At 32.0% G+C, this 25309-nt stretch overlaps 1 protein-coding gene across 1 annotated transcript in view; it reads left to right on the forward strand.

Moving 5' to 3' along the window:
* LOC123661166 (inositol-trisphosphate 3-kinase A) overlaps nt 1-25309 on the forward strand; it is a 62590-nt gene that overhangs the window by 29689 nt on the left and 7592 nt on the right. Inside the window, exon 2 of the mRNA XM_045596154.1 lies at nt 23664-23843. Coding sequence (XP_045452110.1) covers nt 23664-23843 — 180 coding nt within the window. The remainder of the gene's footprint in view (nt 1-23663; nt 23844-25309) is intronic.

Here is a 25309-nt window from a genome sequence, read left to right on the forward strand (position 1 = left end):
ATTATAATAATTATTATTATTATTAAATTACGTTGTATTACTTGTTGTTACGTTGTTGTTGCGTAATAAAGATTTTATAATAATAATTATTATTAAAACACAATTATTATATTTTTGTGCATCGGTCTAACTCTATTTGTTTGACTCTATCTTGATTCATAAAGCTAAAATTACTGAATAACTTTGAAACTTGTAATAATGGATTAAGACCTCTGGAGGGCCAGATTTTGACATGAACGCTGAAAATTTCCCAACACCATAGAAGCAATTGCTAAATATGAAATTTAACTCATAGTGGTTTTGGCAGATCGCGGGCTCTTGGTCTATAATAATGTTCCATTGCGAAGGGTGTCACATATGCAGCTAAACTGAAAAATTAGTTTAGAAAAAAAAAACATAGGTATTGATTCTTATATTAAATTCATTAAGCATTTTCATTTTGTGTGAATTATATCGTTGATTTGGAATAAGTGGATAAGTGGAAAAAAATCTTCAATTTCGGCCATCTTATCATCTACGACCATGACATTAAAGATGCTAATTTCTGTAATTATCGTCTTTGATACATAACACAAACTATTTACAATATTGTGTTTATACTTTTAAAAAAAATAACAGAACCTTAACCCGTAGTCTAGTGTGTTTTCATTGATTGTTTATATATTTCTGGCTACTGGACCTGTGCTTGGCATAATAGGTAGTATGTGTCATGTCAGGGTAGACATAACTAATGACAAAAAACAAAAGCGAGCTGTCTAACCATTACATAGTATAAAACAAAGTCGCTTCTCGCTGCCTGTATGATTAGATCTTTAAAACTACACAACGGATTTTAATGCGGTTTTCTTTAGCAAATAGAGTGATTCCAGAGAAAAGTTAACATGTATAAAACATGCATAATATAGAAGATGAATACTGATAGTTTTTGGAAGCGTGCGAAGCCGGGGCGGTTCGTTAGTTTAACATAAATGCAAAAGAAACATGTCGTTACCTAAGAACCTTATTGACGTCATTTGCGGCCTACATTACAATGCTGTTTACTATAATGCTAACTTCGATAATATTTGCTAAATGTATTTGAAAGTACACAAAAATAGGTAAGCAAAAACCGTAATACTTATCTAGTACTAAAGGTTCTACGTGTTTCACTCGGTTCGGAAACGAATTGCTTTTATGTTTTTGTAAATATTTAAAACAAACGAACAGACATTGCCTGCTCATTATTATATTATTGTTTATATATATATAATCTTTGTTTGTGATTTACACTTTATTTTTTTAAATTACAACTTTCATACTCCCTACATAATTATATATGTATATATCTTTCTTAAATTTTTAATCGATAAAAATATATTATTAGTTCATCTATACAATCTATACAAATAAATAAAATTGGAATGTCTGTTTGTAGTATTAAAATAACCGCAAATGCCTAAATAACTTTTTTTACAATTTTTGTCTGTCTGTCTATCTGTCTGTCTTTCTGTCTGTTTGTCTGTCTGTTTGTTCCGGCTAATCGAATTTTCACTAGCTGATAGCTGATGTAGTAAGGAGTAACTTAGGATAATTTTATTTTGGAAATTTAATTTTTTAATAACTCTGCTAACTGAAAAATAATTATTTTGTCAAATTCCACGCAGATGACGTTGCGGGCACAGCTAGTTTTAAATACATATCTATAACTTGTAGTATATGCCACTTGACGTTAATTCAGTTTTTGTACATAATAACTCATTAATTGAATTTAATCATTTTTTTCCTTACTAACCAGAGTGGGAATTTTACTTTTTTATTTTACTTTATATCGATAAAAAACTTTTGCTTATTTCATAAGTGTGGTTTGTATTTCCTAGTACAAAAAGAAAATCGTGTTACATTTTTAATATATTTTTTGCTAGATAATAAGAATTTTATTGACGCGTTTCAGCCTTTTTGTTGGTTATGGACCGATGCGCATGAGTTGTTTTCAATGAAGTTATTTACCATTTCCGCACCGATTTACGTCAAACGTAAACGGGCATGAAATAATATTAAGAGCATATTTATTTTTAAGTTAATTATCTCAAAAAATTTTTTTTTCATTTTATTATTTGTAACTTAGTCAATGATCAAGAGTTAAAAAAAATTCGTCACGATTTTAAAATATAAAATTTTTTATCGACATGACAGGTACATGAGACTGACGACATTAAATTAGGATAAAAAGTCGCGACTTTTGTTTATTTTTTTACTATATTTAAAAATTGCTGTGGATACTTTTATACTTTGTACATAAAAAAAAAAAAAAAAAAAAAACGAATGTATAACTAATTTATGCAGTAGGTACGTAATAGTACCTAGCCTTGTGTGCGTAACAGGCCGTGCTACGTAGGTACTAGTAAAATTCTGTACTAAAAATGTAGGAAATAATAGCATGGAAATATAATTGTTTACAGTTACTGCCAATTTCTATAAGCTGCGTGTATACAGCTGCGTATAATACCTTATAACTTGTTATTAATTATTATATCTATAGATTAGTAATAATAGTTTTCTCGTTTCAGGTAAATGTTAATCTAAACTTCGAATACAAAATGGGGTAAGTAAAATTTAGTAGCACGATGTTTAACGTTCTTTTAACCGACTTCCAAAAAAGAAGGAGGTTCTCAATTCGACTGTATTTTTTTTTTATGTATGTTACATCAGAACTTTTGACCGGGTAGACCGATTTCGACAAATTTTGTTTTAATCGAAAGGTGGTGTGTGTCAATTGGTCCCATTTAAATTTGTTTGAGATCTAACAACTACTTTTCGAGTTACATCTAATAATGCGTTTTTACTTCACGCTTTTTTCGTCGACCTACGTTGTATTATACCGCATAACTTTTTACTGGATATACCGATTTTGATAATTCTTTTTTTGTTGGAAAGGGGATATCCCTAATTTGGTACTATGATAAGGAAACCAGGATCTGATGATGGGATCCCAGAGAAATCGAGGCAACTTCTTGAAAATTCGCAACAACTTTTTACTGGGTGTACCGATTTTAATAATTTTTAATTTAATCGAAAGCTGATGTTTGTCATGTGGTCACATATAAATTTTATCGAGATCTGATGACTACTTTTTGAGTAATCTTTGATAACGCGTAGTTACTTGACTATTTTTTCGTCGATCTACGTTGTATTACTTGTCGATGTAATTGAAGTCGGTTTTTTTTTCGTTTGCGAGCATACACAATTATTGGGCTCAGTGTTACATAAATTAATATATAATATGTTATTAAAACAAAATAAATAATAGATAAATATCTTTAACACTCGGTCCTCTGTGCCTAAGGCAAGCAATTTACTGCTTGTGTTATATAGGTAATGTAGCTGTTATAGCTACATTTTTATCCATAAATAATTCTTATACATAAATAAATACATAATTTACACGCATACTTGAGGCGGGAATCGAACCCAGTTTCCCCGAAGTAAATAGGCTATGATAATCGCTTATGATCAGATGAGCCGTATGCTTGTTTGTCGACCTAGTTGCATAAAAAAAAAATCTAAACGCAAACTTGAAACTGTTACTTCTTTCATAAATATTATAGTTTTGACACAAGGGTAGGTACTTTTTATCCCGGAAAAATTAATACTGGCAAGCGAGGTCTGGCATTTGACCTTTCCCTGTTATTGTCTATGGACTACATTACTAAATGACGTCGTAAATAATAAAAGCGACCCATTTTTATTTTTATTAACATCGATATATCACTTACATTATATTTACTACATTTGACACAAACCTTGAACAAACATTCTTGAAACGATTTCATAACTCAAATTTACACAATTACGAGTATATTTTATGATGATATTAATTATAAAAAATTAGGTACTAGCTACATTTGTATTAGCCATACAGATGTTTGCTGTGGTCTGGGTGTTGTCCTTGAGAGCACGTTAAGCCGTCGGCCTCGGTTACTATCATGTACACCTAATAGTGATCATTATTCATAGAAGGGAATATATCCGGTAACCAGCATTGGAGCAGCGTGGTGGATTAAGCTCTGATCCTTCTCCTACATGGGGAAAGAGGCCTATGCCAAGCAGTGGGATATTACAGGCTGAAGCGAACCTAATTAGTATGTTGCTTGTATCAGTTATTACCTCACTAAAACAAATATAATCGTGAAACAACAAATCCTTGAATTTGTTGAGGAATATACATATCCGGGCCAGCTAATATCCTCTAATGACCAAACTAGTAAAGAAACAAATATAAGAATTGCCAACAGATGGAAGAAGTACTGGTGCCTAAAGGAAATTATGAAAGCTCCAGACCTGAACATGGCTCTGAAAAGAAAAACCTTTAACATGTGCATCCTTTTTAAACTGGCAAAGTGCCAAAGAGCGATTGAGCGAAGCATAACAGATTGTAAGCGAAAAGACAAAGTGAGAAACTCTGATCCCAGCAGTAAATCCATGCTTACCGATATACTGAGCAAAATAGATAAGTAGAAATGGAGATGGAACTCTAAAATGCCTGCTATGCAAATTTTAATTTATTCTGTTTCAATCAAATAAATGTATCTCTTATGTATTATATATGTTTGCCAAGAAAATATATATAATCGACTCACTTGGTTGGTTACATTTTTGTTACTAACTGTTTTTTAAATCAATCTTATATTTCACGAAGAGTTGATAAAAAAGATACGTATTTACGTCACATTTTTTTTATATGTACAATCTTTTAATATATCACGTCAGCAATGAGATAAAATAATGATTAATTATATAATGAACAAAAAATAGTAACATGTACTTTATAATACTTGGTTTTTTATTAGTATAATTGTCAATTAAACGTAATTTTATTAACCGTCGGGCTGTACTCAGTATACGTTAGAAAATTTATTGTTACGTCAGTCGTTACGTCATAATTAAAAAAAAAATGTAAAATATTGATGTTTTTTTTTTTTTTCTAAGATCGTTGTTCTTTAAGTGAGGTCTTACTCACCACACAAAAACAACTATCGTAGGCTTTATCAAGTATCAAGAGCCTAATTCTGCTTTATATTAAAACATAGGTACTAAAAATAAGCCTCGTACTATTTTCAACTATTAAGACCACACAACATTATTCAAAGCATTAACCTCAGTTGATACCACCAATGAAATGATGTCATACTCAATGTGATCAATTTATAAAGATTCATTGTATTATAATCAATCAGTAACTTGAGATGTAGAATATTATGTATCAGTATTATTCTTCTTGGTTGTGTCACCGGTCACGTGAATTTCTTGCGTAAGCTTTTAATCAAAATATGTACAAAAAGCTTATATATTAAAGTACGCTCACAAATCAATTCTGAATTATCATTTTGCAATAGCTAGTTAAAGTTGAGCTTTAGATAAAAAAAAACGCTATTGTTCAACTGGACATGTTATTAATAATTATTACTTTTATTATAAAAATGTGTCAATGAAATTCTCTAAATAAGCTTAAATCTCGTGAGGATATGTGGATGAGCAGATTTGGATTAGCACTTAGCGCTCAGCGACAGAGTGGAGACCGCTGGGGTCGTAAAATTAGTTTTGATCAGTACAAAAACGAAAATAAATAAAACGTAAAAAGCATCTACGTATATGATATAGAATTTCCAAGTAACGTTGAAGACACTAAGCTTAATACTCGCGCAGACAACTATACATAGATAAATTCATGAGCTGTGCTGCGTTATGGATAATCATAGACAAACTTCATTGATCATTATAATTTCCAAAAAAAAAACTATTATTTCTTGCGTTTGTTTATAAGTACAGTATACGATAAATATACAGTATACGATAAAAAATATACGTGCTAAAAAAAGGATGATTTGTGTATAATTCTAAATATATTTTTTTTAAGGTTAAGAATGTTTAATGACAACGTTCTCTTTGACTGTATGCCAAGAAAATATCTATACCCCATATTTATGTCAAAAAAAAAAAAAAAATTTATCACACTAAAAGCTAAGATTAAAAATCTGAGACTAAAAGCATACAATAATGGTAAATTGGTTTCAATGTAATTATGCCACGATTTGCAAGGAAATTTCGTGTGGTGTAACGTATAAGGGTGTCAAACTCAATTCTGCAGAGGGCTATATTTTAAATTTAGAATGTGTAGGCGGGCCAGATTCAAATAAAAAAATGTACCGAATTATTGTAATATTTATTTTATTTATTTAATTATATAGTAAATAATATACGGTTGTTAAAAACCATATTGCGGGCCGTATCTTTAACATCCCTATTATAAGGTATATAGAATCAAAAAACTAAGGTTGTAGGATTTTAAGACATGTGATTCTTAGTGTCCTCGCAACGATATCCTTCACCGAGCACGAGGTGAATTGTAAACAAGAAGAAAATTAACTATTCAGCGATGTTTGTTCGCAACCAAATTTAATCGAAGGTCATCGCCGTTGTGTCACTAGACGTTAACTGCTGATCGAGGTGTCCTGTACGTTCATCCTTAACATGTTCTATCAGTAACCGAAGTGAATGAATTAGTGTAAACTTTTTATCATAAATAATTACAATGACATGAAATTTTTACAAGGGATTTTTCTCCTCTTTCGATATATTGTATGATTATGTATTGTGATTGAATGAAATTCTGCTTTGGTCCTGTTATAAAAAGGTTCGATAGGTTGGATAAATAAACTTTTTGTATAAAAAATGTTGTCCCAAAGAAAACAATCAGGAAATTTAACCAATATCCGTCTACAGAATGGAATGATATATTCTGACATAAGCAAACATACCCTACGTGACCTGTTTTTACAATTTTTAATTTTATATTTATATATTTAATAATCTTCTTAATTATATAAAAAAAACGTAGTATTTTTCCAGTATTGAGTACTAACTTTACAACAGAGTGACAAGCTAACAGTACGATTAGTACTATACTATTTTACCTATTTTAACATTTTAGCGAACAAATTACATTAATCATGTACTTTAAATATTCCCGTCAATCGACTCAAAAGGCTATCGAACGATCTCAAGCCTAATCACTCCATAGAAGTAGCCTTCCTAACAAGGCACCGTCAACATTAAGTACTAGAACTAGACAGACATACATAATATGTGCAAACATGACTACTGATAATTCGAATAAATAATGTTATTACCATACGTTATTACACTAACGAGTAGACTAGTAAACCGTTGGACACATGCCTGTAAGATATTCTAAGGTAATTGAATGATATATGAATATAGCGTTGCAATTAGCTTAATGTTTAGTTAGGATTTGTAATATTTCATACGCATGTTATGTGCTAAATAATTGCTATGCCTTATTGCTTATTTTTAAAAATATATAATAATAATATCTTATAATATTTTACCGGGTAACTGTGTGAATGATAAGCTTTTTTTCGACTTTGTTATTAATCATTAAAAGAATTGTTGTGTAAAAGAAAAACAATGAACACTTAATAAATTATCTCCATACCCTTACGACGGTAGCGAATCAACCGAGCTATATTTATTTGTCTAGGGTGTAGAGTTTGTGAAGTCAGGTCTTTAGTTAGAACCTTGGCTCTTCATGAGATCAGATAACTTTTAGACAATGCGGGTCATAATATTTTTAAATAAATGTCTTTAACGTACACGTTAGTCTGTTCCGAAGATAAGCAAATTAACGTTTGTGTTTATAGGTAATAGCCAACAGATATAGTAACAGTATAGTAACTACTGTATATACATATCTTTTTTGGACAAATACACATACAAATAGTACATATAGGGGTGTATAAATATGATATTACACCTCAAGTCAAGTCAAGGCAGGAATCGAATCCATAGCCCCAGAGCAGAAAGCACTGCACACTGGGTCAGCGGCCTAATCAATATATCATCGCCATGGCAACATTTTGACATTATAATATTTTGGCGAGATTGCTTTAACGATTAATCCACAAGAACATTTTAAGCCGTGCTTTTACAATTAAATATTCTCGAGAAACGAAGTTTTAATTTTCGAACACTACTTATGTTATAAATACTTTTTGGTTATTAAATGATTTGTTGCGAGGAGTAATTGGGTTTATACGAATTTTACTCTTGGAATATCCGTAATCAATTATAAAATACGTTTTTGGTTTTGATAAATTTTAAATCTGCAGTAACAATTTTCCTGATTCGTCATTATTAGTAAACCTGTTTTAGGAAAAGAATATGCTTGAGTGTAGAAATTTTGTGTGACTAATAGTAGGTATGTATATAGATCGATGTATTTGGCAAAAATAGGTTCAATATGGTTTTAATATCTATGTAGGTATATTTTATGTGCTTGTATATTGTATTCTTAGGTGCGCTAGCAGCGCATAATTTTTTTAGCCAAGTAATAAATTGTAACTTATTATACTATATACCAATGGACCATCAGTGGCTGAAGACTATTAAAAAAACACTTGTTTTGTATAATTTTTAACCGACTTCCAAAAAAGGAGGAGGTTCTCAATTCGATGTATTTATTTTTTTTATGTATGTTAGTTACATCAGAACTTTTGACTGGGTGGAGCGATTTCAAATTTTCTCTTAATCGAAAGGTGGTGTTGTGCCAATTGGTCCCATTTAAATTTATTTGAGATCTAACAACTACTTTTCGAGCTATATCTAATAACGCGTTTTTACTTGACGCTTTTTTCGTCGACCAACGTTGTATTATACCGTATAACTTTCTACTGGATGTACCGATTTTGATAATTCTTTTTTTGTTGGAAAGGAGATATCCCAAATTTAGTACCATGATAAGAAAACCAGGAGCTGATGATGGGATCCCAGAGAAATTGATGGAAATTCTTAAAAATCCGCAATAACTTTTTACTGGGTATACCGATTTTGATAATTCTTTTTTTGTTGGAAAGAAGATATCCTTAGTTTAGTACCATGATAAGGAAACCAGGATCTGACGATGGGATCCCAGAGAAATCGAGGGAACTTCTTGAAAATCCGCAATAACTTTTTACTGGGTGTACCGATTTTAATAATTTTTAATTTAATCGAAAGCTGATGTTTGTCATGTGGTCACATATAAATTTTATTGAGATCTGATAACTACTTTTTGAGTAATCTTTGATAACGCGTCGTTACTTGACTATTTTTTCGTCGATCTACGTTGTATTACTCGTCGATGTAACTGAAGTCGGTTTTTTTTTTCGTTTGCGAGCAAACACAATTATTAAGTTTTAAATAAATAAAACTTACGAGTATCTTGTCGATGTTGGAGTACGTATATAGTACCTACGACGATGTTCTATAATTTTTATAATTGACACGATTGTGGTAAGTTTTGATGACGTTTCACTACAGGCGATTGACCGTGCGGTTTAGAGGCTGGAATAGTACGAGACAATTGAACTTTAAGTCCATGGATGAGCTCCAAAACAAAGGTAAAGCTAGACATGTCTACATTTTCTAAAGAAATATTTTTTTTTATAACTTATCCTAAAGCGTACATGAAAATTTTTAAAAAGTTGAAAAAGAAATCCTAACACTATTAATTAAATTTGCGACACACTATTTAAACATGGACATACTTCAGTAAAACATTGCTATTAAACTTGAAAACTACTGATAAAGCCCCTTTTCTTTCTTCTTGATAACATCTAAAGACACAACTAAGTTTGATTATCAAATAGACATAAAAACTATTACGAGTAATACCTCCGTTTCGTTGATCGAATTCACGTGGACATAAGAAAACTTGCATGTCGTGTACTTGAGGTGAAACAAACGGCTGACAATGACCTCTTAAAATTTGCGAATCATACTTTAAAAACAACCGAGTAAAAACACAAGGAGGACGCTTACTTGGCAACTTTGTAACTTTATTGACTGCTAAATTGATAATAACTGTCTATTGTTCTTGGGTGATGAGGACGTATTTTGAGTCCGAATGAATTAACGACTAGAGTTTTGTCATGATTCTTTTTACGGTTGCTTTATGATTGTATCATGTGTAACTAGCTAAATGTATATTATATGTATTACTTCAAAATAATAATAATATTAATACACAGTCACACAAGACAAGAGGGTTGGTACTTTTTTGCCCAGGGAATCGGCATAGCGTTTCAACGTGAAAATGCTGCTAGCATTCTTGGCACCGTTCCACGTGGACATGATTAATAATAATAATACACTTTATTGTACACCAAAAATAGGAATGATACATATCAAAGAAAGAAAAAATATTGACAATATATTCATTAGGTACAAAGGGCGACCTTATCGCTAAAAAGCGATCTCTTCCAGGCAACCTTAGGGCAAAGGAAATGGTCTAGCGTCAGCATAGGTGTACAAGTTACAACAAATTAGATTAATGCCATAACTATCTGCAAATATTTAGTTCTTAAATTGTTAATTGTAAATATGTATAATATTGTAAAAAAAATATTGTAGGCATCCGCTATTTACACACGCAAACACAGAAAAAATAATGAATTTTTATTATATGTAAAATATTTATTTAATTAAGCTGAATTTTAAGTCAGTAGGATGTCAGTAGGCCTCGATACCCTCTGTTGATGGGAATATTGTGTACTACCTAAATAAAATGGATCTTTCTTTAACCCGGCGGTACTCGCTAGGTGCTTACATGCACGAATACTCGCTACTGGGTAAAAAATACCTATAATTTAAATGATATTATCTTGGAAAATAAGTTTGTATTACAGACTTTAATGGTGTATTTAGTTTATCAATACTAATGTCTAATAAATAAAAGAAAATTTAAAGTTTGAATTATTATTTATTTCAAATTATAGCTTATCCTAAAAAAAAAAAATACAAAAAAACAAAAATTCGTCATAGTCTTAGAAAAATTGACAAAAAAAAATGTTTTTCTTAGGTATCACGTAAAAATGAGATCAAAAATTATAAATCGACCTTATACTCTACCAAAATAACAAAAAATAAAATACTGTTAATATTAAATGAACATCGAGAAAATAATCGTCAAACATTATGTTTCAAAAAAACTTGTACCTAATCTAACTATTTTGCTTTGACATAACAATCGCCACAAATTGGGGTCGTATGCTCACGGCATATTCTTTTGGAACACAATTTACAAGATGTCTTAGTTTTTCGGTCCTTCTTCCATTCACATACTGCACAACGGGAAGCAGATGTGGACGGTCGAAAAGCTGAGGGTGTGCCTGTGAGCGTGGCTTCGTCATTCGAGTCAGCATTGAGGATACAATCAATTTTTGTTTTGATAATTTTTGGCAAATTAACTACTTTTGACCTCTTTTTTATCTGTGGCATCACAAGGGCCATAGCCAGTTCTTTCAAAGCGATCCTTCTCTGAGCCATCACAGCTCCACTATTTACTTTATTTGCCTTCACTATCACATACGCGTTAATGCCGCTGACGTTCAAAAGACCATAAAACAAAACCAATGGCCATCTTTTGGTAGCTCGTGCTACTGAGTAGGTAGCACACATCTCATCTACAACATCAACGCCACATTTCACTCTGTTATAGTCCATTATCATCTCGGGCTTTTTTTCTTCTCCAGAATCTTTTTTGCCATCATGGTGCATAGTTGACGCCAAGAGCACGACTTTATTTTTCTTTGGAACATAAGACACAACAGTACAATCATCTTGAAATCCAAAAAGAGAACTGTGAACTTCCCGGTCTTTGGTAGCGGTAAATACAGGTGGAATTTCAGCTTTATTCTTTCTCAAAGTACCCAATGCTGTCAAACCATAATCATTGAGCAAATCACGTAATAGCGGAAAACTAGTGAACCAATTGTCCATCACTATGTTACGATGACTATTCTTTATAGGTTCTACTAAGCGTTTGACGACTTCACTTGGTGAATTACTGTGATCATAAGGCCCATCATTTTTGCCAACATAAATTTCCATATTATTTGTATAGAAGGTTCGTGCGTCAGCCAACACAAATATCTTTATACCATATTTACCGGGTTTGCTGGGTATGTATTGCCGAAATGAACAACGGCCGCGAGTCTTCTCCAACTTTTCATCGATTGTTACATTTTCGCCGACAGCATAATATTTTTTTATATTATTATTGAACTCTCCGAAAATCTCGCGAATGGGTGCTAGCTTATCTGTTTGCCTTCTTTCACCTCGTGTATGAATATTGTCAAACCGTAAACTCCGCAGTAAGAAATGGAACCTTTCTCGTGACATAGTGGCTATACAGATGTCGGAACCACTTCCATCTTTTTCCCAGAGATCTTTTGTGTTTAGGTGCCCACTTCGCAATCTTCCGCAGAAATAAAGTAATCCAAAAAGAGCTCTAAGTTCAACGATATCTGTACTTTTACAATCGCGTTCTCTTGAGAATTTAGACTTTAGCTCTTCTATATAAATGTTAGTATACTGGACTATCTTTAGTAAACACGTTTCCGGAAAAATAAGATTCCAGGCTTCTAACATAGACGAACAAGATTTGCCTTCGCCAATCGGTCCCGGCAAATGATATATAATGTTATGGGATCTTGTTCGTACATGTCGCGGCGGCTCACGAACTTGCCAGCGAGTTCTTTTGTCTTTTCCAGTAAAACGACCTCGCTTCAAGTACTTCAACGGTACATCCTCTAAATATTTTTCATCTTCAGTATTCTCAATATGTAAATTCGAAGGAAAACTCTCTTCCGACACTGAAGACCCATCTGAATCACTTGCTTCTTGCTCTGTTCCGCTTTCATGATCACTATGCTCCTCAAAATCTTCTATTTCTGACACATTTTCTTCTTCACTATCTTCTTGTTCTAGACATTCTTCTATAATTCGATCCGTCAGTAGAGAACTCATCATGAACCAGCTCTAAAACAAAATAAAATAACCAAAACATAAAAAAAAAAAATTAACAAGAACCGTCGCTACCGGGTATTTTTCACCCATACTCACTTTGCACATCCGTTGTCGCGAAGCGCCGTGCGCGAACTGGCCGCCCTTCGACGCACGCGCGTGTTAACTATTGGCCAGAAGGTGCTTAAAGTCCTGAGTTGCCACAATGTTTAATAATAAAAATATCACGTGATTTAGGTACTCTGTGGTATTTTTTACCCAGTAGCGAGTGCCGCCGAGTTAATAATTGTTATTATATAAATATTAAAAAAGTACAAAGAAACATCACGTATACCACAATCGTTATGAAAATATACAAAAAGCTAAAAATTAAGGGCATGTTAATTCTATCTGTAAATTATTTTTTACAGTTTATTTGCTGAATACTTTTTTAACTGATTTCAAAAAAGGAGGAGGTTACTCAATTCGACATTTTTTTATGTGTGTTCGGGGATAACTTCGTCGTTTATGAACCGATTTTGATAATTCTTTTTTTGATGGAAAGGAGATATGCTAAGTGTGGTACCATAATAAGAACATCATTATTTGATGATCGGATCCTTGAGAAATCGAGGGAAACCTTCAAAAATCCGCATAACTTTTAACTGGGTGTACCGATTTTGATGATTTTTAATTTAATCGAAAGCCGATGTTTATCATGTGGTCATATTTAAATTTCACCGAGATCTGATTACAACTTTTGGAGTAATCTTTGATAATGCGTATTTACTTGACTAGGTTTTCGTCTACCTACGTTGTATTACTTGTCGATATAATTGAAGTCGGTTTTTCTTCGTTTGCCTGCAAACACAATTATATACGAGTAATTAACAAATCAGAACCGTCTGGGACCGCGCTATTCATGTTCGTTTAAAATTGGTTTAAAGTGTTTCTAGTTCTTTCTGGCAAATCTACTTTATTGAGTAAATTAATTGACGTGGGTGGTAGAGAACATTGGTTTTATGAAGAAATATGTATATACATTATACAACGTTTAGTTTGAAGACGTAAAACGATTTAAGAGAATAATATGCCATGACATAAAAACTTTTTATAGAATCTTCTATAAAGTAACATTAACAAGTAATTTTTAAATAAATTTGATATATTTGGCTATATTTGTATATCATTGTGCTGAATATTCAATTGTCATACATCTAATTTATAGACTCATCGTCACCTTGAACCCAATTATTTTACTTATAATTAATTATGTAAACGTATTTATTCACCAAGATTAAATTAATACCTATGAAGCACCCACTTAATGAAAACAAAAGTAACCTGATCACCTCATATTTCGAGAAAATCGTAGAAATAATTCAAGAAAAAGTCTCAAAATAGTTATTGGTAAAGGAAATGAAAAGTGTACAGGATGAATGATCATGAATTGGGCATAGAAAAAATGCTGGCTTTCGCTTCTCTCTCTCAAGTTGCCTACGCAGTTATCAGACGTGAGATTGGAGTAATAATATAAAAAAAGTAGTACAATTAGAGGAAGGCTTTCAAAAGCGATCTTATCGCTAAACAAGCGATTTCTTCCAGACACCCTTTACTTATAGGACAAGTCATAGAAAAGCGGTTAGGAAGTGTACGAATAATTGTTAGGTATATAAATTAGAATAAATTACAATAGAATGTAGTGATGTGTTTATTAGCTACTTAATAGCTACTGGGGGATTGGGGATTGGGTCGGCAACGCGCTTGCGATGCTTCTGGTGTTGCAGGCGTCTATAAGCGACGGTAATCTCTTACCATCAGGTGAACCGTACGCTTGTTTGCCGAACAAGAATTTTGCCGAATTTTTGTTTTATTTAAAAAAAAAAAAAAAAACTTTATCAACCAGGTGAAACAGGCTCTTAGAGGGTAACGCTATTAGACGGATGATGATATCCAACAGACAAAAGCTTTTGATATATTATTCTTTTTCACCATTATATTCCACTATACCTATATATATTTGTGAGATGTTTCTATTCGTAAAAATGAATCTAAAAGCTGCAAAGTCTGCCGACCTAGTGGCATAAAAAAAAAAATTTAAGTTTTTATGTCTTCTTTCTCTTAAATGATCATGTGACATATAAAATAACAAGTGATGATTTCACCCAATAAAATTTATGACACCATTATTTCTGGAACGTGTCAACGAAGTACGTTTTCTAACAAACATATTCATTTTAATCAACATATGACTCATTTGACTTTAAAAGGAACGTTCCAGAATTTCAGCAAATAATACTAATTAAAACTATTTTACATTTAAAAATAACACGTTACTATTTTAAAGGTACATTTTTTTACTTACTTTTCTAAGTTGATACTGCGGTTTAAAATATAATAAAAAATAAAGGTTATTGAAGTGTATTTGATCTGTTTTAATCATATTTACGGGCTATGTGTCCATTATTATTGTTACTGTTATTTTAGAATAATCTACGCTTCGCTTCAGCCTATAATATCCTACTGCTGGGCATAGGTATCTTTCTCCATGTAGGAGAAGGATCAGAGCTTAATCTACCACGCTGCTCCAATGGGATTTGGCGGATATATTCCAACTATAAGTAACGATCGCTATCAAGTATACATGATAACAACCGAGATCGACGGCTTAACGTGCTCTCCGAGGCACGGTGCGGAGACCCACAAGGAATGTACAAACACCACCAATACAAATATTTATCATATGCAACCGCCAATGCAACAGCCAATGCTATGACCGTTGCGCCAACGCGTTAGAATAATCTAAATTGCTTTATTTTTAACATGTAATTGGAAACTTTTAAGAAAGTAACAGTTGAATATCTTAACGAGACTTCTCAGTGAAATTTAGAAACTAGCTTGAACGCTGTATTATGTGGTATACATTTTGAGTTCTTAATACAAACAAAAAATGCTTCTTGTATTTCACGTCAACCAAATATATGAAACGAAATTAGATGTAGTTTTAATAGTGAATCGAAATCTTTAACTTAATATATTTTTTTAAATTTTATCTGGACATATATTTCACATCTACACAGCAAAGAATGGTAACAATTAAAATATTAGGTAGTTTAATTATATTACCATCATTTACTATTTGCTAACTAATATTTAGCAAGTATTTTTTTTTGAACCATTTGCGCAGGTCATTATTGCGCACTCATGATGAATACTTAGTATAGAGCTATGTTTTCGTCACTTATTATTTTATGAAATACTTAGATATCACATTCTAACTATTATAACAGTTTTAACTAAAGTAAATGAAAAATTCGAGTTTATGTAGCAGTTTGAATCTACGGACTATAATTGTATTTTTTATAAAATTTTAATTTACATCGACAAGTAATACAATGAGGACATCACCAACGTAGATTTTGTCAATAAAATTGTCATTAAATACATATTACTAGGAATAAGTCAAAAAGTACGTACATGTCAGATCTTGATTAAATTAGAGTGGGATTATACTAGCTTTTGATTTAATAAAAAGAATCATTAAAATCGATACACTAAGTTGAAAGTTATCGTTGATACACATAAAAGCAAATACAGTCGAATTGAGAACTTCACCATTTTTGAAGACGATTAAAAATGTAAAATATTGCAACGGATGCGGGTTAAGGGCGATGACCGTTAAAATATCTGAATTTTGTTCACCGAGTCACAATCGCCTTTTCACGATTAAACAACAAGAACCATTCATCCAGGATATTTTTAGGGTACATATATGTACAGCTCCCCTTATTTAATCCCCTTAAATCTTAAATGATTCAAACGTATTCAATATCACAAGCATATTAAGAATTTTCAACAAGTAGAAAAAATAAAAATCTATGTTTGAATATACAGCGTCAAATAAATTAGCATACAAATATTCCGATTATCATGTTTTAGTAAATATTGTACGTTTTACGTCATTTAAGACAGGATCTTTACGTTTAGAGTACGACATACGACATAAACTGCGACACATTTAAGATATTTTGATACTTTTGAAAAAAGGCACAGACCAAAGAGGCGAAGTATATATTGATGTGCGTTTATTCATTTATAACATATTTTTGATTAGTGGCACAGTCAGAGTCACGGGGATAAAAATTCAGATTATTGTACTATGTAAACTTTCAGACATAACATACAATTAAAGACAGCGCCATTAGTCTCTGAAAAGGAACCATTAACTTACATAAATAGAGTAGGAGATCCGAACTAGAGACGAACTTCAACCATCTGCTTAATGGATCAAAATTATGTTATATTTATTTTATTATATTAGAAAAAAAATACAAAAAGGTTGCAAAAAAATCCTGACCAGGCTATATTTAATTTTAAATGGAAAAAATTATTTTTACTTAAACACCCACCTACGAGTTTACACAATAAATGTAATAACTACCGAGATTATGTAGCCTGTAGAAAATGCAAACGTAGGGTTGTCTATTATTTTCCTGGCATAGTATATTAATATATATTATTTTAGTTACTTTTACTTACATGTTTGATAAATAAATCTTACATCAAAATGAGCGCTGAATCATTGAAAATATGATGACATAGGGTTGCCTGCTAAAAGTCTGGTTTGAATGGTGTTTGGCGAATATAATATAGTCTGTACAGAAACTTTTTTGCGATTTATCTTTAACATACTGAAGAAGATAGTTATTTAATTTTTATGTATTAAACGGCTGGGTGAAGATCACATCTAGTTCGTACCTTAGACTAATACTACGAAACAGTCGCGCTGACATACTGGCATTCTTATGACATGCTCTTGCATATGCGTTTTATGGAAGGTGTGTTATGTTAATAAAAGTAAATTAAATGTTTTATTTATAAACAAGTTCCTTAATAAACATAAGTTATATCATAATAGGATTTGTTTATTCTGTACAAGTACGTAATAAATCCTCAGGGAAGGTCTGTTTTGTTTGCGGTTGCAGATTCAAGAAGACTCCGTGCGTCACTAATGTTCTTGACATTACGGCGACACACATAACTATGTCCAGTTATTGCATTATAGATTTTGTTATGAAGGTAGTAAAAACAAAATTTGCATAGTTAACAATCTCTTTCATTCCATTTTCTTAATATTTTTAAAATACAATACATTTGTCTCGATATTACAAGACTATTGCAAGAAGTTACATTTATGTTATGATTTATCTTATGGTTTAAAACTTAATTTACAACGATACAATCTATGGGTTGGCGAAGATGTCTTTAAATTAGGAAAGGCAGATAGATTTCCATTCAATTTTAACGGCAAGTATATAATTAATATTCTCGATAAATCCATCTTCATATTGTCTAAATTGAATGACTTGCAATAACTGCCTGAAGATGTGCCGGTTTGTTAACATCCTATATGAAAGTTTTACAATAAATTAACAAAGAATACATTTTTTATCAAGAACGGCGCTGTTGTTCAGTACAAAGATAAAATCAATAACCTGTTTCGTGATTGATTTTCTTTTATTTTTATCAATTACTAGCTGCCCGACAGATTTCGTTCTGTCAAAAGTTGATAGTAATTTTTTTTTTTTTTTTTTAAATTCTTTTTAATATTAAAACCTTCCGTGGGCCTTAAGAGTACGAATTGATCGAGTCATTCTCGAGTTATGCGCTTAGCAACATTCATTTTTATTTATATAGAAGTTATTATTTTATGCTACTTTCATGTTTTGCGTAAAAGGTGACGTGGTAATAATAGAAATACATAAAACTTTCGAAGTCAGAACTGCTGATTTTAGCGTTTATTGTCACGAATTCACTGTGTTATTATAATAATTTATATTACCATTTTAGTGGCGTATATAAAAGAGTCACATGTACACACTTTGATTTCTAAGTTTACTTCCGTGGTGACGCTAATAACAAGTAAATATTTAACTGAGGTAGGGCACAGCAGGAAATTTCCTGTTCAAAATCCTGAGCAGCCCGACTGGAAGATTCGGTAGCATAAGGAAGATCACAGCTAAATAATAATCCTTTCAAGCAATGCTATGTTCCTGTGGTGAGTAAAGTGATTGGACCAGAGATACTGGGGGAGGGTAGGCAACGCACTCTATCCCCAATATCCCCTAGGAGTCTTAAATAGTCATTTAACTGATCATTATCTTCGCATTTTATTCCCACATACAAAATGTAATTAGGTGTAGCACGTATCTTACTAATATCAGCAAAATTAATAGTCCAGGATCCACGGTCTATTTTTACAACACATTTTTAGCACATATTAGAATCGTTGTTAGAGAAAAAGTTGGGTGTCTCGTCAAAATGCTACTCTCGGAAAACTAGCTTGATAGTAAGTAATAAGTGACAAAAATGAGTCGTGGATAAAGTTAAAATTTTCTAAAAATATTACTTTAAGCGAACGTTAAATGTTACTATAACATGTCACTTAATTGACAATCGTGACGAATTACATAACTAGTGGTCGCCGAGTGGTCGAAATTCAACTATGTCAACAATTCGCCAGTGACCAATATATACTTTAATAATAAGAAACAAAAGAGTATATGGGCGTGTGTGTCAAATACATGGTAGTGTGTGTAATGTTTTTTTATTGAATTAATGTAATTTTATGCATAATTTAAAAATTTACTAACATTCTGCACTCCTTCTCTGTATAAACTATAAGTGTGCGAAATTTTATATTCCTCCGTAAAGATATATGACTTCTTTATAGTACCCGAGTAGAAATTTTTTCGTCTTCCTTAGAAGGACCGGACCAGGCATGCTTGATCAGGACTAGTATGTAACGCATATAACGCAGATGATTAGTCTGGACCTGATCAGGTGAGATTTCCTGATCGGGTCCAGATCAGGAAATCTCATCTCATCCTGATCAGCCGGTTCGGTCCGGTCCTTTTAAAAAACACGAATGTATATTCTTGAAAAAAAATGTTTAACGATGAAATTAATTTTAATGATGAAAAATGTTTAAAAATGTTTTTAATGGGTTGTCTGGAAGAAATGGCTAATTAGCCATAAGTCCGCCCATTGTACTTCACTGTCTGTAACTATCTTTATGCTTTGTTTGTAATATATTTGTGGTGTACAATAAAGTATAAAATAAATAATAAATAAATTTAACAAAAAAAAAGCGAATTTATCAGGCTATCCTTGTCTGGACCAGACCTGGTTCTGACAGAGCTTACCTGATCTGGCATGCCTCATTCTATCCTGATCCGGTCCAGATACATGATCTGGTTGAGCCTGACCGTTTTTCTAGTCGGGTATGTGCGCCGTGGTACACCGTTGGCTAAACTTTTTATTTAATATTATGGCATTGACTCGAAAACCTCATAATCTATACAAATAAATAAAACTGGAGTGTCAGTTTGTAATATTAAAATAACCGCTTTTTACTAAATGGATATGGATGGATACACAATACATATACTAAATAACATTTTTTAAAAATTTTGTCTGTCTGTTTCTTTCGGCTAATCTCTAGAACGGCTGGACCGATTTTGACGGGACTTTCATTGGCAGATAGCTTATGGAATAAAGAGTAACTTAGTAGCCTAAGTTTATTTTATATATATTTATTTTTCTATTATTTTAGAAATCTATTTATTTTATAACTCTGCGAACTGGATAATTGTGTTTTATGTTACATTCCACACGGAAGTCGCGGGTACCGCTAGTCATAGATAAAAATCGCCAATGAACTCAAATAACAACCCTACAGTATAATTATTTCTGACTACTTCTTTTTGATATTACTATAATAGCTTTAAGTTACTAGTAAAGTATCATAATTTAGTCAGGGATGTCCTGTACTCTTTGTTTAACGATATCAGGCATTAATAATCTTGTAATGTGTCTGGAATTATTTCATTTGCGTTTCAGCATATGTTCAATCTAATTAAACAGGTAATTGGATAACTTTACCGTGGCGTAGCATCACATACGTCATGATTACATATTTTTCCTCACTATTGCAATTTTAATGGCATCGCAATAACCTTACGAAATTACTGCTAATTGTCGTTAAGTTATTTTTTGTTATTCGTCATCCTCCGGTTAGATTCTATTTGGTTTTTTTGTATGTTCTTTATATAACTAAGCAATTATTAAATTGTTACTAATTAGCAATACAGGTTATTCGTCCCCTAACTACGTTCATTAAAATGAGGAGTTCTGTATGTGTAATAAATCACTTTCCACGTGAAATTAAATTATTAGCCTTTTTTTAAGTGTTACTTTGTCTTGATATACTAAATATATAACATTTATAATGTATTTTCTCTATTTCATCATTTTTAATGACACCTAATTTAGTTAAAAATTTTAATGACCATTTTAATCAACTAATTATTTTTAATGGTATGTGTCTTACGAAACCCGTTTCTTGCATAATTCTAATTGATGTTGTGTTGCATCATATAATTAACGTAGTAAACTGTACTGTATTTTTCAAATGCTTTCCATCTTTGTCTTTAAAATAAAGTCATTTCAGCCTATCGCAGTCCACTGCTGGACACAGGCCTCCACAAGTTCGCACCAAAAATGGCGCGAACTCATGTGATTTGCCCATAATCGCCGCGCTGGGCAGGCGGGTTGGTGACCGCAGGGCTGGCTTTGTCGCACCGAAGACGCTGCTGCCCGCCTTCCGCCTGTGTATTTCAAAGCCAGCAGTTGGATGGTTATCCGGCCATCAGTCGGCTTTTTAAGTTCTCAGGTGGTAGTTGAACTGTATTATCCCTTAGTCGCCTCTTAAGATACCCACGGGAAGAGAGGGGGTGGCTATATTCTTTACTGCCGCAGTCACACAGCAGCACTACAAACAGAAGTGTTGTGTGAGTATTAAAACTTAGCTGTTTCTTTTCCTACTTATTTATAGTATAATTCATTTATTATATTTACAAATTGCTCACTGCTTGTGTATGCACTGTTTATTTAATATAAAGTGCAATAATTGAACACTTTGTACTATCTTTTTAGAATGGAACTGTAGTAGTTTACTAACTAATTATCTTAGTGAAGATAGGATTACTACTACTAAATATTTACTTAAATAAACATATCCGACGAGGCTTTATTAGCTAGCTTAGCTAATCTGCAAAACATCTCTCATAGCTCTACACATTTTAGTATTTCAACAAAATACACTTAAAACTGACAATATTCAAAGTTTCTTTTAGTTTCTTGTTCCCTTTTTATACATCAAGCAATGTATACTGCTTATTTGTATACATTTTACAGTATGAAAATATAAATAATCTGATATTCGTATTGGATGGAATCTCAAACAGCGTATTCCTGTTACTGTGATACTGAATAATCTATCCAAAGATCGATCTTAAGTTGATGACTACATATGTGAAGTATGATTCATAAATGATTATAGTTTTTTTTTTTAGTTTTTAGCAATTCATCATCGTTATTAAATCAGTACAAAAAAGGTTTTAAGGTATACGTTTTAAACTCAACAAAAAAAAAAAGGTTACAACTCAGGTTTTAACTCAGGATATTTTCGCGATGTCGTCTTACTAACACCATAATTTATTAGTTATAAATATGATGATTTAGTATGAAATGATATGGACTATTTCAAATAATCCCATTGCGATTTGCGAGTAATTTAACCAGTAGATGGGCCAATCCGGTATTCCGCCAATAGGACAATTTTACATAGGTCGCATTACATTGACGTCATAACTGCCCGCTGCGGTTTCACCTAACCGCCACTGACTCAGATAGTGTTACGTTCGTTTATATTGGCGACTGAGCGCTTTTTTGTCTCAGTGTATCACAGCGGATTAAGCGTCGTGGTTGCATCGCCGCCAAAATTTGAATTTCGTATTCCGTAAATTTTCGACAGTGCCATCTTATTTTTTACGTCAAAATTATTTACGTTGAAAAGTGTACTTGTGTTTCTTTTTTTTATATTTTTAACGTTAGTGTTTGTTGTTGGTTTAAGTGAAGATGTATTCCGGTGACATATGTTTCCGTGTCAAAGATTTTATGGATGTCGTGTACTGTGTGTACGTTTTGAAACCTAAAAAGGTGTGTATTTTAAAAAATATAAACGAAAATAAAGGAAATTACACATGATCAGATTTTAATAATAACAATTAATATTTACTGGTTGAATGCGTCAGTTCGTTTCAATGCTATTACTAGTTGAATAGCACTTTCCGTTTCGTGTCCTTACTGCAAAAAGAAACCTTCAGCGTTATTTTCACGGCCAAGATTTCATCGCATTATCCTTATACTAAAAACAATGTCTAAACTAATCATAAACAAAGTAATCAATATCCTATAATTAAATCAAATAAAATCAGGCTCTATCCTTACGTCGTTTCTCTGTGAAAAAAAAATATACGCATAAAAGCCTCCACAATGACGTTACTTTTAGGATTCATTCAAAACAGCTTTCATATTCAACAAATCTTTAAATAGTACCTTTTATCCGGCCGAGTTTAGCTTAGCGTTATAAACTCGTATAATTTTTATTTAAAAGAAATTACCAATAAAGAAATAGATACAGTAGATAAGACATTGTGTCTAATCTTATCTATCTTAAGATAAAAAAGAAATAAGTATTAAAACATCGTTATTGAGGGCGTAACTCACTCCCACTCGAATAGATTAGACAACATTTGTATTACAAAACATCAAACATTGATAATTAGTTGTCAGAATAAACCTATAAACATAGGATGTTAAAACTAGAATTGACTCACGAATATATTGAGGTAAACGGAAGTATGGATAGTTATAAAAACGAAACATAAAAAGAAGACTTAAAAAGGAGAGTCATAACAAATTCTTTTTCCTCATTCCAGCAATCAGAAAGATGGAGGAAGCTCCGAAACATCGTGCAATGGACGCCGTTCTTCCAGACATACAAGAAGCAAAGGTATCCCTGGGTTCAACTGGCTGGTCACCAGGGGAACTTCAAGGCTGGACCGGACCAGGGCACGATATTGAAGAAGCTGAGCCCACAAGAAGAGAGGTGCTTTAAGGTAAGAACTTTAACAATTAAGGAGCTGCAGTTCATATAGATGAGTCCTAGAATATATACTTTCAGGTTTGTACATAATTATATGTTAACAATAATTGCGTCATTACAAGTTGTTAATGAAGAAAAACTTACACATAATAAATGTTTTACATTAACTAACTATGAAAAAAAAGATTTCTTTTTTTTATTGCGTCTTGCGAAAACACGAACTGCGTGAGATATAACGTTACATTTGCGTTCTTGTTATTCGTCATGAATGAATTTAAATACTTGCTACCTAAAAACTACGTGTCATTTGTAAATGAAATAATATGATTTCGCAATCAAGGTATTATTTTAACCTTCAGTATTATGTAAGGGAGTTGTATCATTTTTCATTCTCACGTCACCGAGGTTAAGTGTAATGCAATTTGACACTTCGTAAACATTAAAACTTAACACGTTATTACGTGATTTCACTTACGTTTAATTTTAATACTTGTGAGATTTTTTGACATTAAGATAATTTTTTGTTAAGATTTTGATAAAATAAATATTTATGCCAACATTATTACACTCAAAGAACGTCATAAAAATATACATATTACATAAATATACATGCTCAAAAAAAAAAATAACAAAAACCAACAGTTTGGTCGGAAAAACATCTAACAATCAAAACAAAAATCTACTTCTAAACCTTAGGTACATCACAAACTTAGGTAATAGACCTAGTGCTATCCAGCAAACTTAACTTAGTCACAATATTTAATGAACACTAAATCTTAGTGTCTCAGTAGATATTTCCTTCCTATTATAACCTAGGTTTTATTAAATATTACAATGAATGCATTAAAGTCATACCCATAGTATTTGAGAGATAAAAGCCAATGAAAAAAACCCTCGGTATTCTAGTGGTCTACCTACTTGTTTTTCAATGAGCTAAAATAGAAATAACAAAAAAAAACACAACACTTATTTTGTTACAATTTAAATTGACTATTAAAAATGACAAAAGAATATTACAATACTTCATAATAATTCTTACAAATGCATTTGTCAAATAACAAATATATTTATTTCCACCAGTTTTCCAGTTGAATGGCACAATTGTACGTTTAATTGTTCTAAGAATTGACAAAGAAACATAGTGGGTGACAAAATTGTCTTGAAAAATTAGCTAACAAGATAAGATATACTTAGAAATAAAATTAATCGTACGCTACGTAACTATACAGTCATTGGTGTGTCATAATTTACATCGTTCTTATTCAACGGACGATGTCGTAAGCGCTGAAGAGCATACGATTAAAATCATGCGAAATTATGGGTTAAAGTAAGAAACGAGTAAACTAAGAATCACCAATCTTATAAAATTTACACTATACAGTTACTAGATGAACGACTCTTCTAACACATAATTATCATCAAATTCCTTTAGCTTGTACGAATGTTAGTGATTGTGATGATGCATGCTTTCTGAACATG

This window comes from Melitaea cinxia, chromosome 16 (assembly GCF_905220565.1).
Source record: "Melitaea cinxia chromosome 16, ilMelCinx1.1, whole genome shotgun sequence".
Taxonomy (NCBI): domain Eukaryota; kingdom Metazoa; phylum Arthropoda; class Insecta; order Lepidoptera; family Nymphalidae; genus Melitaea; species Melitaea cinxia.